The sequence below is a fragment of the Podarcis muralis genome, chromosome 7, assembly GCF_964188315.1.
Source record: "Podarcis muralis chromosome 7, rPodMur119.hap1.1, whole genome shotgun sequence".
NCBI lineage: Eukaryota > Metazoa > Chordata > Lepidosauria > Squamata > Lacertidae > Podarcis > Podarcis muralis.
Window position 1 is genome coordinate 22,111,687 of NC_135661.1, and position 19,209 is coordinate 22,130,895.

Here is a 19,209-nt window from a genome sequence, read left to right on the forward strand (position 1 = left end):
AGGAATCTGCTTTGGCCATAAGGAGATATACAGATAAATCAATAACAACAACACTAATAATACAAGTAATATACTTTTTTAAAAAAGCTGGGAATTCCTTTCATTGAACACAGTAGGAATTACTTTCTTTTCCCCCCTGAGAAACATTGCTGAACTATATGGGCCATTGGCCTGACCCAGCAGACTTCTTACTAGGTTTCAGGGTGGGTTACAGCAATTGACACGCAATGTTAAAAACGGTTTAAAACAACAACTTGAGGTATTCAGGGTCCTGGGCCACATAAGGTTTTATAGGTCAAAACCAGCCCTTTGAATTGAACCCAGAAACTAATCTGATACAATTGCTAAACGATAATCAATAAAAATAACTGCAAGTCATAATGCACAAAACATGCAAAACCATGTAAAAGCATCAAATTGACAAACAAGGATTCATAACTTATAAAATTAATTGTTTTAAAATACCCTTGAATTTATCTCTTCCCAGCTGCTGCTTCTGCTGTTCTCAAAAGTCATGGTTTGGGAAAGGCTCCTAGCTAGGACTGAAAGGTGGGGCAAGGCAGGTGGAAAAAGCCATTGCCTGATGAACAGCAGAAAGTCTCTCTCCCCTCACAGTTCTTTAAATTTGTTAGTTGCTTTCTCTTGCCCAAAGCAACCCAAAGTGACAGACAGAATAAAACCCTATAGATGCATTACAACCAATTGTTGTTATATACATAATTTAAATAAATGCATTTAATTACTAAATAATGATTAGTAGCCAGTGCAGTCAGACCATTGCAACTGAAAGAATGAGGTAGGAAAGTCCTCAGTTTGCCCAGGCCTGTGGCCATTCAATCCTGAGCTATGGTCCTTGGATGATGCTCTTGACATCTGAAATGCAGATTTTTCCAGCGTCTTTTGTTTACCCATTTTGTCCCTTTACTCTCTGGGAACAGAAAACTCGCTGAGCTGAGTGTGGATGAGTTCCTGACTTCCGGATTTGATTCTGACGTGGACGACGAGTTGCAGGAGGAAGCCTTGAATTCCAGAGAGGATAGGGTTCATAAAAAGCTCAGCCAGAATGGGAAGACCCCCGTCAAGAAGAAAGGAGGGCTAAAATCAAAAGCTGTGGAAAAGTAAGAAAGGAAAATGTTCCTTGTTTTTAGAATTTTCTAAAATGCTTTTCATTACATTTTGAAATGTACAAAACAAACCACAAATTTTTGTTTGTTTGTTTTAAAAACATTTGAAATACAGTGAAGTACAGTGCATTAGAGTAATAGTTTTAGCTAATTTTTATTTTATATATTGCATCCTTGTAAAGCGCTTGGAGTCTCTTGTAGTTTGAGGGTATATCAGTTGTTCAAATAAAAAATAAAATAAATGATACCCAACTACGGTTTACTCAGAGCTCCCCCCCCCCCCATAATGTTTTGTTTTTCCATTTTATAATGTATATACAGGGGTACCTCGGGTTAAGTACTTAATTCGTTCCGGAGGTCCGTTCTTAACTTGAAACTGTTCTTAACCTGAAGCACCACTTTAGCTAATGGGGCCTCCTGCTGCTGCCGTGCCGCTGGAGCACGATTTCTGTTCTCATCCTGAAGCAAAGTTCTTAACCCGAGGTACTATTTCTGGGTTAGCGGAGTCTGTAACCTGAAGCGTATGTAACCCGAGGTACAACTGTAAAACAGAGAGCAAATACAGCAACAGATGAAAATTAGAAGATGAAAAACAAATCTATAAAATAGGCATGTAGAATGAGTGCAGTTGCACATGGGTAAAAAAAAAAAAGCCCAATTAAAGACTTATCTGTTAGTGTAAAGCAGAGTCCCGTGCCCAGCAGAAGGATGAGGAGTACGTGCTGCATACTCTATATTGCTTTATTTATAGTTCAAAGCTGGTATATTACAGAAAGACATCTTGCCTCTGCCGGAGCAGAAAATGCATCCTCTCTCCTTGACAGCTCGGAGAGAATCACCAAGTGAAACTGCAAAGAACAGTGAAAAACAGGAAACCAGTGTACGTCACATCCAGTCTCCCTTTCCCGTGAGAAACTCCAACAGTACAGACTGTGGAATGTAAACACCTGTCTCGTGACAAGCCCTTTCGCTGCACAGTGAAGGAAAGCAGAAACCAACATCATCAGCGTTATCAATTTATCAAATATAGTTCCAGATTTGCCAGCCTTGTGACAAGAGTCGTCTTGAAAATGATGGTTCCGCTGTATATGTAATGAAAGCACACCAAGTCATAAAAAGTGTCTGCTTCCATTCCGGAAGTCCATTCGACTTCCAAAATGTTTGGAAACCAAAGCGCGACTTCTGATTGGCTGCAGGAAGCTCCTGCAGCCAATCAGAAGCCGCGGACGCCCTGCTGAACGTTCGGCTTCCAAAAATAGTTTGCAAACCGGAACACTCACTTCTGGGTTTTGCGGCATTTGGGAGCCAAAACGTTCGGGAACTAAGCTGTTTGAAAACCAAGGTACGACTGTATTCAGATGTACTTAGAGGGGACCCACTGAAATTAAAAAAAGATAGAGGAAAGGCGAATAAGAGGTGACATGACACAAAATTATAAAATTATGCATGGCATGGAGAACATGGGTAGAGGAAATACTTTCTGCCTCTCCCATAACACTAGAACTTGTGGACATGCAGTGAAGCTGAATCTTGGAAGGTTCAGGGCAGATTTTTAAAAAGTACTCCGTGCAGCACATAGACTATGGAACTTGATCTCCCAGGAGGCAGGGATGGTCCCCAACTTTAAAAGAGGATTAGAGAAAGTCATGGAGATTGAGGCTATCGTTGGCTTCTAGCCACAATGACTGTGCTATTTCTGCGCAGTTAGAGGCAGGAGAGTACTGCTGTGTTTGGGTCTTGCTTGCAAGTTCCCTATAAGCATCTGGTTGGCTGCTGTGAGAACAGGATGCTGGACTAGATGGGCCTTTGGCCTAATCCAGCAGCCAGGCTCTTCTTAAATTAGTTACAATTCCAAACGGTTGGGTGCCAAACCCCTGAAATGTACATCCAAGTTATAAGCAATTCATTGTTTCTAAATCAGTGTACTTTCAAAGTCAGCTCTTGATTTTTATTTTACTTTAAAGAAACCATAATTCCTCTCCCCTGATCAGGAAAGTGAAGACAGGGAAGGCTTCCCAACACAAAGACCAGCTCTCCCGGTTGAAGGAACGGGATCCAGAATTTTACAAATTCTTGGAAGAAAACGACCGCACGCTGCTGAATTTCGATGCCTCCGATAGCTCTGATGAAGAGGATGGGCTTCACGTGTTGCCTGAAAAACTAGAGGTGATTTGTTTCTGTTTTTAAAAAACATATATAAGCTGATTTTCAGTGATGCACTTGGACAGTTGCATCAGGTCCATCTAGTGCCGCCCTTAACATCATTTTAGTGCCCATTGAATACCTCTCTGTTCCCCATGGTATTTGACAGATTATGGTGAATATTTCAGTTTATTCCTGCTTTCTGCTGCTAAGGTTTTGCTGCTTCAATGGGTCTGTTTATGGGTCTGTGTAATGGCTTTGTTTTAAGCCATTCTATGTTATGTTTTTTGCTTCATCTTGACTCTTTTTCATGAGTTTGGATACAGGTTTGTTTGTTTTTTGTAACAAGTGACTAATCATTTTATTTATTTGACTTATATACCGCCCTTCATCATAAGATTGCAGGGTGATTCACAATATAAAAATACAAGGTAAAAACAGAAACAAATAGTTAAAACATAACAGAACAATAACTCTGCCTTTCCACAAGTAAAAAAAAATACTGATGCACTGTTAGTCCTTACTTAGGTTAGACCCATTGCGTGGTGCTCAGCTAAATGTTACTTGGAATAGACCCATTGAAATTAATGAAAATGTGTAAGCTATGTCCATTAATTTCAGCATGTCTATGCTGAATAAAACTTAGCTGAATACCACCCACTGAAATGAATGGGGCTGTCTTAGGCCCATGTATTTCAGCGGGTGTTCTCTGAGTAGGATTTGGTTGGCTACAACTACATTTTAAAATGGCAATTTAGAAAGCATTGATTCCTTAAAAACAGATCACAGTAAAACAGTACACCACACAACGATAAAACAAAATGGCGGCATGAAGCCTCAGTCTCCGGTGGGGAGGGAGGGGAACTCTTGATGCTATGAAGAAAACACGGTGTCACCATTTGCACCTCTTGAGGCAGAGAATTATGGGAGATAGGCCATGACAGAAAAGGCCTTGTCTCTTGTCACCTGTCTGGCCTCGGAAGGCAGTGGGACCCAAGAGGAAGACCTCAGAGGTGAGCAAGAAGATCCATGGCTGGAGATGTTTTATTGATGTTATGAATAACATCTGTGTCTGCAAAGAGTTTTCCCAGGCCAAGGACGCAAGTTTTGAGAAAGACCGTGCAACATTTAATAATGAAACGGTGAGTTTATAGTTATATTCTGCATATACAATTTTCTACATTTGCTGAATGTGACAGTTTTGTGATATGGAAGGGAATGAGTGATATCTGACTTAAGAGGACTAAGTGATTTAAATTCTCAGGGATGGGGAGCCCAGAAGCTGCTTTAAGATCCAGATGCTGTGAAAAGCAGGATATATTCTATGCTCATGATAGTACTTTATTCTCTTGTTAATTACGCTGTTTTAAATGTACAGTTTATATTATATATTATATCCTTTAGCAATGTTTCCTTTTGAGATGTTTAAGATTCTTTTTGTTAGCTGTTCTGCGTTATTAAATGCGCATTCTATAGTTACCTCCTTTGTAACTATATTTTCAAATCTTTGTAACTATATTTTGAAATCTTTAAGATAGTACTTTAGTTTCCTGTTACCATATTTTTTCCCTATAGGACGCACTGGCCCATAGGACGCACCTAGTTTTTTGGGGGGGAAATAAAGAGAAAAAAAATATTCCCCCCCCCAGCCGCGGGGGAAGCCCAAGCTTTTAAAAACGCACCTACCGTAGTTTTTAGAGGAGAAAAGGATATCTGCCCGAAGCGCGGGGCGCTCCGGGCAGCAGGCTGCTATTCGCAGCCTAGGGAGCCCTGCGGGAACTCCCGCGGGCTCCCCAGGCTTGCTGATAGCTTCCTGAAGCCTGGAGAGCGAGAGGGGTCGGTGCGCACCGACCCCTCTCGCTCTCCAAGCTTCAGCGAAAGCCTGCATTCGCCCCATAGGACGCACACAGATTTCCCCTTCATTTTTGGAGGGGAAAAAGTGCGTCCTATAGGGCGAAAAATACGGTAATTGTGGTGCTTTGAATGTGTTACACGAACTTTAAGGCGCAAACACCTAGCAGCCTCTCCCCCCCCCCCCCCGGAAATACCAATCCTTCAACCTTCAACAATTTAGGAAATATCCCCTTGAAAAATAGACAATTTATTTTAGTGGATATAACTTAGACAGGGCAAAAGCAGTGGTATTTTTAGCCTCCAGTTGAACTGTGAGACTCCCTCCCAAATAGGTAACAGGAAGGTCTTGATAAGAACTTTCCCAATATAGACTGGCTGAGTTCTTTTCACTTGCAAATACTTCAAACCTGTAAATGGTTTAACTTCTGCCAGCCCTCTGCAAAAAATAAAACACAAAATGGACCTGACAAAGGGGTATCTGCTATGTAAATGGAGACAGTTCTTTGTCCATAGACTCTATGGATAAATGAGAACAGCATTTAAATAGAATTCTCCAGGAAAGCAATTAACATGTATCCTAATTATGATTGACAGACTTTTAAGGATGTTTGGGATGAGAAATTTGATCTCTGAGCTTGGTCTGATTTATATGCACAACCCATTTGTGTGACTTTTGCATGATGCTTTTGGGTGGTCCCTGGCTAGAGGGCTGGGCAATTTCCATGTGTCTTTGAACCAGTTAGACGCTTCTGCTCTGGGCTTCCTTCCCCACCTCCCTCCATTTGTGAGCAGAACAATAAAGATCAGCCTTGCATTTGCCTCCTGGTTCCTGCCCTCCCCTCATTCTCTGACCGAAACATGAACTTAGGGGATGCTAGGTCCCTTGATGGGAAGTTGGACTTTAAAGTCAACCCTATGTTTTTGTATAACAAATGTATATTTAAATTTGACTTAAGGTGCACAAGGTTTTTTATTTAATTTTCCTGAGAAGGGATCTTTGTTTGGCATAACTATGGGACTCATTCAGTTGCCATTTGCGTTCTTCTATGTTTCCACCTTCCAACCTACCACCAGCACAGTGATGCACTTGTGGAATCGCTATGGATGCATTGTGGCATAAATAAAGATTAGGTTTAAAACGTTTGCTTTTGAGCACATTACTCTCTTTTGTGCAAGTAAAAAATCCAAAACTCTTAATACACCATCCAGTAAAGCCCTAGAGCTAAACTTGCAATTGTGGCCATAATATTGTGGATGCGCCCTACTAAGAGCAGCTTCACACCAGTCTTGGACACTTAACACCAGTTTGCAATGTTAAGGAAGGTTCTACAAATAAAAGCACTTTTTACATTCATGAGTATTCACTTTGCGCATGCTAATTGCATATGTACAATCACCCAGAAGGCTGCAGCTTTGTTAGTAACCAGTCAGTGGTTTCAAGTTGTGCTTGCAACCAGCTGGTGGTTGCAAGTTGTGCTTAATGGCCAAACTTCCAGCTGCAGGAAAGCTAGGAGGAAATCAGCCATTAACAGTGGCAGATTTTAATATGACCATTTTTTCCTTGTTATTATTAGGCTGCAAGTTACTTTTGCAGCTAAAACCAGACATAGGCACAAACACCTCCTAGCTTGCATATGTCTTAACTTGCTGCTCTACTACTGCATCAAAAATGATGGAAACCTATGAAGAATTATAGCCTGAGGTGGGTGCTATATCTGCACAACTCCTCTATTTTTTGTCTTTCTGTTTTTCGTGCAACATTATCCTTGCGAGACTCCATGGATTCAGGCAAATAGCCTACTGCTTTACTATCTCTTTGATGAAACAAAAGTGGCGAATGCTCTAGGGTGGGGTTTTGGGGGGGGTGTTCATTTGTTTCTTGCCCATATGGTCTCATCTGTTCCTGTTTTAAAAATTGCAGCATGCTCTTATCTGTAATTAATAATGCCACAAACTTTTACAAAGTCTATGTGGGGCGGGCAGGACTCTTCATTCTCTCTCATATGAATGACCTGGAGAGTCTTCCTTGCGCTCAGAGAGTTGGCAGAGGAGGAGCTGACTGAGACTGGGGCTGTGATACCACCAGCAGGGTAATTGGACCAGGCTCCCATGGCTGATGTTTCAGAGCCCATGGAGCCCCAAGGCTGGTTGTCCAAATCCTGCACATCAAGCCTCACTTGCTGTTGGAATTGAATTGCCATTCCTCCTACTACCATGAGCAGAGATAGACTGCAGAAAGGCAAACAAGGGCTGTTCAGTAATGTTTTATCCTGGATTGTTTTGTTTGATGTTTTAAAGCAGGGGTCAGCAAACTTTTAGCAGGGGGCTGGTCCACTGTCCCTCAGACCTTGTGGGGGGCTGGACTATATTTTTTTTTTGGGGGGGGATGAATTAATTCCTATACCCCACAGATAACCCAGAGATGCATTTTAAATAAAATGACACATTCTATTCATGTAAAAACTTGCTAATTCCCGGACTGTCTGCGGGTCGGATTTAGAAGGCGATTGGGCCGGATCCAGCCCTCGGGCCTTAGTTTGCCTACCCATATTTTTAAGTGTAGTAAACCACTTTGAGATTTTTTAAATTTAAAATTCAAAGTGGTTTAGGAATGAAAATAATAATAATAATAATAATAATAATAATTTCATTTTTCTTAACTTTTTCAGATAAGAAAACATGGTACATCTGCTGCTCACCAAGCAGATGAATATGCCAAGTCAAGCCCAATGGCACAGACATTAAAAACAATGGACAGTGATTTGCGCATGAAGGTGGAGAAGCTGTTCAACATTGCATACTTCGTTGCAAAGGAGAACCTTTCATTTGAGCTCTTCCCAATGATATGTGCGCTCCTGAGGAAGATTGGTATGAGACTAGGCGAGGCACACACGGATGACGAGGCGGCGAAACAGATCGTGCATTACATTGCCGAAAGCCTGCGTCTGGACCTCAGGGACAAATTGAGTAAAGCAGAGTTCTTTGGGATTTTGGTTGACAGCTCAACGGATAGGTTGGCTGTTGCAGCTGACATAATTTACTTTTATTATATATTTGAAGGTGGACTGAAGTGCAGTTATGGAGCCATTAGGGAATGTACTAGTGAGAATGCAACAGGTGGGACATCTACAATCGAGTCAGTTCTCCGTGACTATGTACCCGACTGGAAAAGCAAGCTAACGGCGATAAGTTTCGATGGGGCCGGTGCTAATATGGGGACTGTGTCTGGCGTAGCAAAACAGTTCCAAGACAACTGTCCAGGTTTAGTGGCAGTTCACTGTGTAGCTCACCGACTGGAGCTTGCGATAGGCGATGCCTTCAAGTGTGTAAAATTTGCTAGGGTCGCCGAAGATGTTGTGTGTGGTATATACACATTTTACTACAATCGTCCTGAAAGAGCGAAGGTGCTGAAAGATATCGATGAAGTACTGAGCGAAAAAGCCCTTCGCCACATAGGTATTCGCAGAACCAGCTGGTTGCAGTCAAAGAACCGTGTTGTGAAAGCATTAGCAAACAATCTCCCACTAGTGGTGGCAGATTTGGAGCAGATTGTGAGTGGTTCTGGTGCAGAGTCAGAACTGAAGGAGTACTTGGAGCGTTTGAAGTCGGAACGGTTTGTAAGGTTTTTGTTTCTCATGCACGATATTTCGAACACACTCGTGAGACTATCTGAGGCGTTTCAGAGAAAGTGTGTGTCGGTTAATGATGTTGGAATCAGTTTGGCTTCAGCAAGAGAAAGGCTGCGGAGGATGGTGAAAGGAAGTGGCCCTCAGCTGCAAAAATTCGAAAGTACTGTGCAATTGGAAGACGGTGTGTTAGTGTACAGAGGTGTGAAAATTGTTTGTAGTGCAAGTGAAATGGAGTGCTTTGAGGAAGATCGACGTGTCTTGCTGAGTTCAATTGTGGAAGGAATAGGCAAACGATTGGACGGTATCAGAAATGATAAAGTTCTACGAAATGTGGAAATATTTGACCCATGCAACGTACCCGAGCCAGTCGGTGAAAGGGACTCGTCTGCAAGTAACCATGGAGAAAAAGAATTGAGTGAACTGATGCAAGCATTGCCTATCAATGTAAAAGTTGACAAGGAAGCCATCATGGAGGAATATCAGGATTTTAAAGTGTGGGCTCGGAATAAGAGAGTCATCACATGTGAAGAAGCTTGGCAGCGTCTTCAAGCAGAGTCAACAGCTTCTGATTCATATATTAATATATGTAAAGTTTTGAACTTTTTACAGGTTCTCCCACTCAGTACTGCAGAATGCGAGAGGGGCTTTAACCAGTTAAATCTGATTAAAACAGACATTTGGAATAGTCCGCTTGTGACTGTCGTTGACGACTTACTAATGATCCAGATGAATGGCCCCAACCTGGAGGTTTTCAATCCTGAAAATGCAATTAATTTGTGGTGGAAGAATGTTGCTGTAGAGCATACTGGAAGACCAGACTTTTAAAAAGAAAAACTATTTTCAAAACTGAAGTATGGTACCAATATTTTTTATTGTATAAGCAAAATTAAACATGTAAGTTCAATTTATTCATTCACCTTTTGAAACAAACTTTGCAGTTTTTTGTCCTTGTCACAGTACTCGTAATAAATTGTGCAGTAATCTTAGCAAATGAATTAGTGTTAAGCTACTGTAATGATCATGATGCCACTTATAATTGGTTTATGGATTTAGCACTAGCACTACATAAAATATTACTGACATACAAAGCTGTGTTACATACAAGTGTAGCACAATATTTTATATAATGCGCGCGCACACACACACACACATACATATACATATACTGGTATTTATAAATATTAGTTATTCAAATGACATGGTTGGCTGCTATTGCTAAGGCTGAGCCCCATATAGGTTTATAGTGTCCCAGTAGCAATTGCTATTAAAAATGTGATATTGAAAATGTGTCACTGGTGTGAATTGTGTATTAGTTTGCATGTTTTGAAAAAAGATGACTGGAATTGGTAAAATGTGCAACTGAATCATTAAATATATTAACATTGACAATATATACAATTCAATTTTTGCTTTGTAATTGTAATAAAAAGAGAGGAGGGATAGACCGTAACCAAAGTTAGAGGTGCTTTTGGCAACTGGCTTATATATCTGAGTTTCTAACATTGATAGGGTGTTGGTCAACTAAATGTTACTTGGAATAGGCCCCTGAAATTAATAAAAACGAGTAAGCTGGGTCAATTAATTTCAGTAGGTCTACACTGAATAAAATATAGCTGAATACTGGAATGAATGAGGCTGGCTGTCTTACGCCCATTTATTTCACTGGGTGTTCTCTGAGTAGGATGTAGTTGTCATTTTAATATTTAGTGGTAGCCAATTTTTTAAAAATAACCAAATCCTTAAAATAAAACTACACCAATAAAACAATGCACCACAAAGCAACAAGATAAAAGAGCAGCATGAGGAGCTTTTCCACCCCCATCACTCAGCCTGCACGTGGAGAGAAGTGAGGTTACAGGGAACCAGGCAGAGGGCCTTCTCGGTAGTGGCACCTGCCCTGTGGGGCGCCCTCCCATCAGATGTTGAGATGCGTTATTATTATAATTATTTATACCCCGGCCAAAACTGGGCTCAGAGTAGCTAACATCAAATATATAACACATTAACATAAAATCAGGCAGTCAATTAAAATACATCCTAAAATCCAATCAGATGGCAACCCGCAAATTAGGTTTGGGGACCTTAAATGCTCACCAGGCCCAACTGTTTGTGGTGAAATTATATGGGCCTGTGAAAAAAATTGGGAGGCCACTTTCATGCAAGTTCTTATGAAAGGGGAGAGGGAGTCAGACTGAATCTCGACCAAAGGCCTTTAGAAGACATCTGAAGGCTAGGGAATATATTGATGTTTGATGTCTTGCTGTGTTTCAATTTGTTGGAAGCTGCGCAGAGTGGCTTCGAACTTTATTATTATTCCAAATATTATTATTAGTATTATTCCTATTACTATTGTTATTATTTATTATTATTATTAAGCCTTGGTGTTTGGTCAAAAATGCCCTTGATGCTATGAAGGAAACAGATGGCACCATTTGCACCTCTTGAGGCAGGCAGTTTGGGGAAATGGGTTTTAACAGAAAAGGCCTTCTCTCATCACCTGTCATGTCTCAGTAGACCCAAGAGCAAGGCCTCCCAGAGCTCCTGGGAAGACTATTTTTGGAATGGGCTGGATCAGGCCTATTGCCCTGCTAGTTCAGCATCCTGTTTTCATAGTGGGCAACCTGATATTTCTTTGAAAGCTTGAAAGCAGGATCTGAGCACAAACAGCATTCTCCCCCCTTGTGATTCCCAGCAGCTGGTCTTCATTCAGAGGCATAACGTTCCCCATCGGCGGAGGCCAAACATAGCCATTGTGGCCTAGCAGCCCTTGATAGCTCTCTCCATGAATTACTCTATAGTCTTTTTCTGAAGCCATCCTCATTGGTGGCCATCACTGGTGGGTCTTGCGGTAGCTAGTTTGTGCTTCGTAATCTCTTGAAAGCAAAATTATCTTACCTCATCTACAATAGAGTGCTGTTGGTTGATAGATTCAGCCCATAAATGTGCTTCAGTGGTTGAATTGGTTGGCACATGAGTACTGTTAGATTGTACAAGGGTTTACGATGGCTATATATATCCTGGATAAAATTCCTTACAGAGGTCACCCTCTGGAGTTCTAAGTATCCTAGCGAAAATTTTAGCTGCTGTCATGAGCTCTAGGAAAAAGCTTAAGAGTAATGATGTGGGTTTTCCAGAATGTTTTTTCTCCAGGTACCCTAAATTTGTATCATGGTTATTTTTTGTTTGTATTACTCCAGAGTATTATTGGGCCAGAGACTAAGACTGGAGGGTTCTAGCCAACTAAGTTTTACTCAGAGTAAACACACTGAAATTAATAGACTTCTTAGGCCCACATTTAAAGCACTGTTATGCCAGTTTAAACAGTCATGGCTTACCCCAAAGAATTTTGGGAAGTGACGTTTATGAAGGGTGGTGAAAGTTGTTAAGAGACCCCTGTTCCTCTCACAGGGCTACAGTTCCCAGAATTTCAGGAAAGAAGAATTGCTTGTTAAATCACTCTGCGGATAGTAGTACTTTCAGAGGAATGGGGGTCTCCTAACAACTTTCAGCACCCTTAGCAAATGACACTTTCCAATCAATGGATTGACAACATGATAACACTTGCAGTGTATGAATGGATTGCCTATAGACGTAGACTTTGTTTAGACAAATATAATGATATCTGTAACAGGTTTATACAGAATGCTGTAGATTATTAGCAGCCATATGTAAGGATAATAATATTACTTATATCTATACCATAAGCTGTAGAAATGAAATTGAATTTCCTTAATGTATTACACCAGGCTTCCTCAACCTCTGCCCTCCAGATGTTTTTGGCCTACAACTCCCATGATCCCTAGCTAGCAGGACTAGTGGTCAGGGATGATGGGAATTGTAGTCTCAAAACATCTGGAGGGCCGAGGTTGAAGAAGCCTGTATGACACTGTACTTTTGGCACATTTTTTTCTTTTCCACATTTTTTAAAAATTCCTTTTATCACATTTCTGTATAAGTGAAAGCCTTTCAATTAAATATCAATTAAAACAAAAACAAGTGGCACTTCCCAGGATTCGTTGGAGGAAGCTACGACAGAAGCCCTGATTCTGTTCTGACAGTACTCATTACTATGGAGTACTGTTGCCTTTTTAAAATAACACTGCTCATGGCAGCCATTCTGTGCTCTGACACCTTGGCACTTTTATCGAACTCCAGATGCTTTAAGACCACTATTTTCTCCATCCCTGACTGCACACCATGATTTTGGGGTGTGTGGGGGAGTTGTAGCCCAGGTGGGGAAAAGGACCGTGGAGATTACCATCAGGTCTCCAAGGTTTTGGATGAGGCTGGGCTTTTCCAGCCCTACATAAGCATGCCAGCGATTGAAACTCTGGGACCTTTTGCACGCAAAGCATGTGCTCTTTTTATTTTTAGCGAAGCATGTGCTGTAACCATTGAGCTTCCCCTGGCATTTGAGGGGTGACTACACAGGCAAAGAGTCCTCTTCCAAATCTGCCTTCCAGGTATCTGAAAAACCTGCTGGTGACTGCTTATTATGTCCTTATGATAACCTCTCGGCACCGTTGTAAAATCTTTTGCAGGAAGCCAGTGATGATGAAGATGATGAAGAAGAGCAAACCAGCAAACGGAAAAAAGTGGACTTCATCAATGTAAATTTGAAGATGGTGGAGCATTGGAAAGCAGCTGCAGAGGCAAGAGACGAGGCGGTTTGATTTCCTTCCCACTCCGTTTTTTAAGGGTAGCGCTGATTAAATTGGGGTGCTGATCACCTGTCCTTGGGCCCATCCTATAGCAAGTATCCTAAGAAAACATGCTCCCTTTGGTGTTAATATCTAGCATGCCAAAGGTGGCTGAACTGTTACACCCTGGGACTGTCGGTTTCTACATTCCTCGTCTTAATTTTTAATGACGCGAAGAAAGCTGTATCTGTCTGTCTCTCCTTAATCATTTTCCCATTGCTCTGTCCTCTTTTCTCCAGAAGCAGCTCACAGCAAAGCTCTTCCACGAGATCACCCAGGCTTTCAAAGCCTGCGTGGTAACAGCCAAAGGGGATGCCTCGGGGATGGAACCCGGCAAGTACAAAGTCACTGATGGCACAGGTGAGCTTCCAGCACTTCTCATGCTTGCCTTTTGCCCCTAGTGGTGATAGAGAACATACTTATGCAGCCGAGTCATGTGTCACGTGGGCTTACTGGACTGTTCCATTCACAATAGAGGAGGATGAATGGGGAACGGTCATAGCTCCGTGGCAGAGCATCTGATTTGCTTGCAGAAGGTCCCAGGTTTCATCCCTGCATCTCCAGATGGGCCTGGGAGAGACTCCCTTCCTGAAACCTTGGGGGGCTGCTGCCAGTCAGGGTAGACAGTACTGGGCTGAATGGGCCAGTGGTCTGACTCTGCGTAACGCAGCTACCTGTGTTCATGTATTTGAAATCCGTCAGGAAACAAACCTGTTACATCTAGAAAGTGGCACATCAAAGCGACGGCTGATCCAGAACCCTAAACTGCTAGTGTTCTCCATGCAAGGACTATAATGTCGGGGGGTGTGGGTGTCATTATTTTTAATCCTTTATTTGAAGATTCCTAAAATGCTTCGGAGCTACAGTAAGATAAAACAGGAAAAGGGGTGGCTTAAATAAGCTCTAGAAGTGCAATGACAAACATTTCTGCAGTTGCACGGCTGGTACTATATAAAAGGGCTGGGTCACCCTTTGGAGAAGCCTTCCCAAACCAAAATGCATGCAAGTCGTTAAAACCCGAAGTTGTCCCTTCTGCGGTTTGGACGGCGTAGTCCGAAAAGATCCTGTGTCATGTGATTCTGCTGCTGCAAGTGCAGCTCAAAGTAGCATCACCAGGAACATTCTTCCTTTGTTTATTATGTACTGTTCACTCTACCAGTATCAGAGGAGGCTTAACTGCTGCCTCTCAAACTTTGCCTCTAAGGTGAGATTAAGTAGGAGGGCCCCCATATTCCCTTGTGCCGGCAGGGTGTCCATTGAGAGTGCACTTCCTTTCTGTAAAGGTGGCTGTAGTCAGTTCCCTCTGCCCCAGGGGAAGTGCTGTGGTGAAGGGGCAAAGCACCTGCTTTGGGAGAAGGTCTCAGGTTCAGTTCCCAGTGGCATCTCCAAAGCAGACCTGGGAAAAGATCCCTCTTTGAAACTCAGGAGTGCTGCTGCTAATCAGTGCAAATTGTTCTGAGCTGGGTGGACAAATTACCTGGCACCATATAAGGCAACTTCCTATGTTAAAAGCTGGAAAATAGAAAACAGCGTATAATACAAAATGCTTATCTAGTAATATATTAAAAATAGAAATAATAAGGGCATGTCCATCCCACGAAAAGATGAGTACTGCCAGAGAGGCCTGTCTAGTTACCATATTATTCTGTACAGTGGTATGGTACCTCTAGTTATGGACTCGATCCGTTCCGGGGTGCTGTTAGCACCCAAAAAAGTCCGTAACTAGAGCACTGCTTCTGCGCGCATGCGCAGAGCGATAGAGTGCTTCTGCGCTCACATGCATTTGCACTTCCCACATTTGCAAGCTGAAAAGCTGCAACACGAACCTAACGCAACATGAGGTATGACTGTATAAAGCAGGGTATTTAAGAGCTACCCCTCTGGCTATACAGGAGCCATTCCAGCAGGGGGAGCCAAAGGAGCATCACTCATTGCTAAAACTTTGTAGTGCTACTTCACCTACCCAAATGGTTCTGCAGGGGGTGCCCCACACATTCTAATATACTCCTTGTGTATCTCTGCGTGTACACACACACACACACACACACACACACACACACACACACACACCTCTGAGTTGTACTCAAGGGTGCTGAATTGATGACAGTTAATAATTGGCCCAGTAGGTGCATGCATTCATTTAGGCAGCTGGGCATTTTGCAAAATGATTTGTATGTTTATAACAGGGCAGTCAGGTAGGTCTTGAGATAAAAGATGCAAATGTTTTCAGACTCACATGCAAATTAGGATTTTACTTCTTTTGTGTGATTAAGTGTCAGATGCTGCTGACCTTCCAGTTCACTCTATTTAATAGTGCTGCCCCTACTTTTTTTTAACCCCCCTTTAAAGCTCCTTGATCAATTTAACTCCTGTTCTCATCTTCCCACACCCATTTCCCCCCTTTTTACCAAAATTTGTATTGTCAAGATTATCCTCATCGCCTTGAGGACTGGGATGTTGCTTTTTAAGCAAAATAAGTTCTCACTGAGATTCCTAGGAGGGTTGATGTCAAATTAATCCTAATTGCAGAGGTTTAGAGATAAAACACACATGCATATGCGCACAAACACCCACCCACCCTTGTGTGTGATCTAGAACTGCATTGTTCCTTACTGCAAAGGAAGTGTTATGTCTGGTTACATAGGTTTGTTTTCTGTCCTGTTTAGTGTTCAATACCCTGGTGTCCTTCTGCATTCGCGATCTTTTTAAACTGCTGCAGAAATTGCTTCAGGTGAAAGCTGCAAAAAACAAATCCAAGTAAGTTTTGGTTTTTTTTAATTGGAGGATAAATCTCGTCAGTGACTACTAACAACCATGGCTATGTCTGATCTCCACTGCTGGAGGCTGAATGCCTCTGAACGCCAGTTGCTAGGAATTACATCTGAGGAGAGTTGCTGTTGCTTTCAGATCATGGATGTAGTCTTCCCAATAACATCATAGAATGGTAGAGTTGGAAGGGACCCCAAGGCTCATCTATTCCAACCCCCTGCAATGCAGAAATCTCAGCTAAAGCATCCGTGACAGATGGCCATCCAGCCTCTGCTTAAAAGCCTCCAAGGAAGGGAAAGTCCACAACCTCCCAGGGGAGACCATTCCACTGTCGAACAGCTCTTACTGTCAGAAAGTTCTTCCTGGTGTTTAGTCGGAATCTCATTTTTTGTCACTTGAAGCCCATGGAGCATCTGGTGAGAACAGGATTTTGGACTAGATGGGCCACTGGACTGATCCAGCAAGTCTCCTTATGTTCTTAACCCCCACCCCCAGTTGTTGTTTTTTAGAATGCTACAGCTCTTTCGGTGTCTGACTTCCCAGATTGTTGTCATGACACAGAACACAACGGCTTTATAATATGATCATGGGACATCCAGAAAGGGACTCGGAGAGCTGGGGGGGGGGGAGCATTTGATCCCCTGCTGAATTTGCCCATTTTCCCTCTGACGAAGAAATGACCAGTCCATAATTTTAATGGTAGGTTTATTGCAGCTGTGAGAGACAGAATAACCCTCCTGAAAAGGAAATGTTTTTGATCCTGAATGTTGGGATTACAAATCCATAACATGAGTGAACACCAATATATATCTATAAAAACAGCCAGTAAGTAACAGATCCAGTGGGTAGGGCTTGATTGATTTGTACAGTGCCTAATTATTGTTTTAATGCAGTGGTTCTCAAAGGATGCAGCTCAATGGGAAGGAGACAGTGGGAAGATTCAAGGGCAATCAAAGAAATACACACAGTTTTTTGTTTGCTTTTTAAGATCAAGACTGTAGCAACCATAAAACACTAATCAAAACTGTACTTGGAGAAAAGGAGAGAAATTATGGAGAGAATTCCATAGAAATGAAAGTTTGTTTATGGCAGCCTGGCCCAACCTGGTGCCCTCCGATTGTCTTGGACTACAACTCTCCTTGGCTCCAGCCAGTATGCTTTGGCTGACGCTGATACGAGTTGTAGCCCAAAAATGGTCTGGCTCTGTCTAAGCCACCTTCCTATGTTCCTGTCAGAGTGCTGGGGGCACGTGAGGTGCTGTACCATCTGCCAGTGGCTGGGTGCCCTGTTCCAGGCACCTTTCCGTCCCCTTGCAATCTGTTACTTCTCTTCTCAAATGTTCTGGCTATCCCCAAGAAACTCTCATGTCATCAGAGCTCAAGGATCATGGTGCTCTCAGAGTGAGAAAGGTGGCTGAAGGTTTGTCTGGGAGTCAGGGTTGGATTTTCTAGCTCAAACAGGGAATGAATGCAAACAGCTGGGTCAGTGGAGGGTACAATTAATCCTTTATTGCTTGCCGCGGGCATTGATTCTCCTGCATTCTTTGGCGCTGCCATCCGATCTGCCTGGGTTTTTAGGGTTGGGTGTGTGGGATTAGTGTTGCATGCATGCTTTTCTGCACATGAACTTGGCTTCTGGGTATACTTGGCAGCTGTCCTGAACTAAACAAGGTCAGACCAGGTTAGATGAAAAGAGGCCTCCCACTCAAGAGCATTTTAAAATTTTATTTCATCGAATTCATATACTGCTTAATTGTAAGAAGCAATTGAACCTCAAAAGTTGTTTACAGAAAGAATAAAACAATGGAATAATTGGTGAAAAGAACTATTTAAAAGATAATTAAAATGCCTGCCAACATTCTACATGTCTGGATGGTCGTGCCTAAATAAAAATGTTTTTAGCAGGTGCCAGAAAGAGTACAGTGAAGGTGCCTTCCTAAGGTCAATAGGCAGGGAGTTTCAAAGTTGGTTTTACTCAGAGTAGACCAATTGAGAGTGTTGAGCATGATTTAATTATTACAGTGGGTCTGCTTTGAGGAGGCATCAGTTGGATGCAACCTGGGCTAACCAGTTAAATTCTGCTAGTACTTAAAAGGACCTGAGTTCAAATGTCAGGTCAGCCATTGGATTCGCTGGATGGTGCTGAGCAAGTTATTCACACCCTCTCTGCCTCTGCTCCCTTTCTGTAAAATAGATGTGGCATCTCCCTGTCTCCAAGGCCTGTAGTGTAATCAAGGTAATAACTGATGTTCACCACGACAGCATGCTATAGATGGCATATTTTATCTACATGGTTGTGTGCATAGTCTGTGCTGCTATTTTTTTAAAAAAATTTTTTAGGATTCCTGCCAGGAAAAGCCAAATTCTCAAGACTTCAGCTAAACTTTGCAGATTTAGCACATTTTATGCTAAATTTCAGTGGCCATTGTCCAGACACTTTGAAGCCAACCTTCCTAGTGACGAGGGCTAGAAGCTTGTTTTAAAATGAAACTCTGTGAGGGGCGGATGGAAGGTTGTGGTTCTCAGGATACTGATTTCTGCGCCTAATTCTGCAAGGTGGTCAATTAAGTTTTACTCGAGTAGAATGAACACTGCTAAGTGAGGTCCATGAATTTCAATAGGCCTGTTCTGAGTTGAATAATACCTGCTGTGTCCCAAGTCCATGATGGACTCGCCTCCGCATATAAACACACGGGAAGGCTGCCACCAATTTTCATCTTGCACTGCTATGCCTACAGTACGTTTCTGAGTACAATTCAAAGTGTTGGTGCTGACCTTTAAAGCACTAAGCGGCCTCGGTCCAGTATACCTGAAGGAGCGTCTCCACCCCCATCGTTCTGCCTGGACACTGAGGTCCAGTGCTGAGGGCCTTCTCGGTAGTGACACCCGCCCTGTGGAACGCCCTCCCACCAGATGTCAAAGAGAAAAACAACTACCAGACTTTTAGAAGACATCTGAAGGCAGCCCTGTTTAGGGAAGCTTTTAATGTTTA

General features: G+C 42.4%; 1 protein-coding gene across 5 annotated transcripts in view; it reads left to right on the forward strand.

Annotated features, from left to right (window-relative positions):
• NOC2L (NOC2 like nucleolar associated transcriptional repressor) overlaps positions 1 to 19,209 on the forward strand; it is a 120,934-nt gene that overhangs the window by 51,229 nt on the left and 50,496 nt on the right. For 2 of the 5 annotated variants that reach the window (XM_028740775.2, XM_028740777.2), the window contains 5 exons: positions 939 to 1,118; positions 3,116 to 3,290; positions 13,291 to 13,401; positions 13,689 to 13,809; positions 16,116 to 16,206. In XM_028740775.2, the coding sequence (XP_028596608.2) occupies positions 939 to 1,118; positions 3,116 to 3,290; positions 13,291 to 13,401; positions 13,689 to 13,809; positions 16,116 to 16,206 (678 nt within the window). Of the gene's footprint in view, positions 1 to 938; positions 1,119 to 3,115; positions 3,291 to 7,789; positions 10,039 to 13,290; positions 13,402 to 13,688; positions 13,810 to 16,115; positions 16,207 to 19,209 lie in introns of those variants that run through there. The other 3 variants (XR_013393582.1, XM_077931371.1, XM_077931370.1) reach the window with 3 other exon arrangements.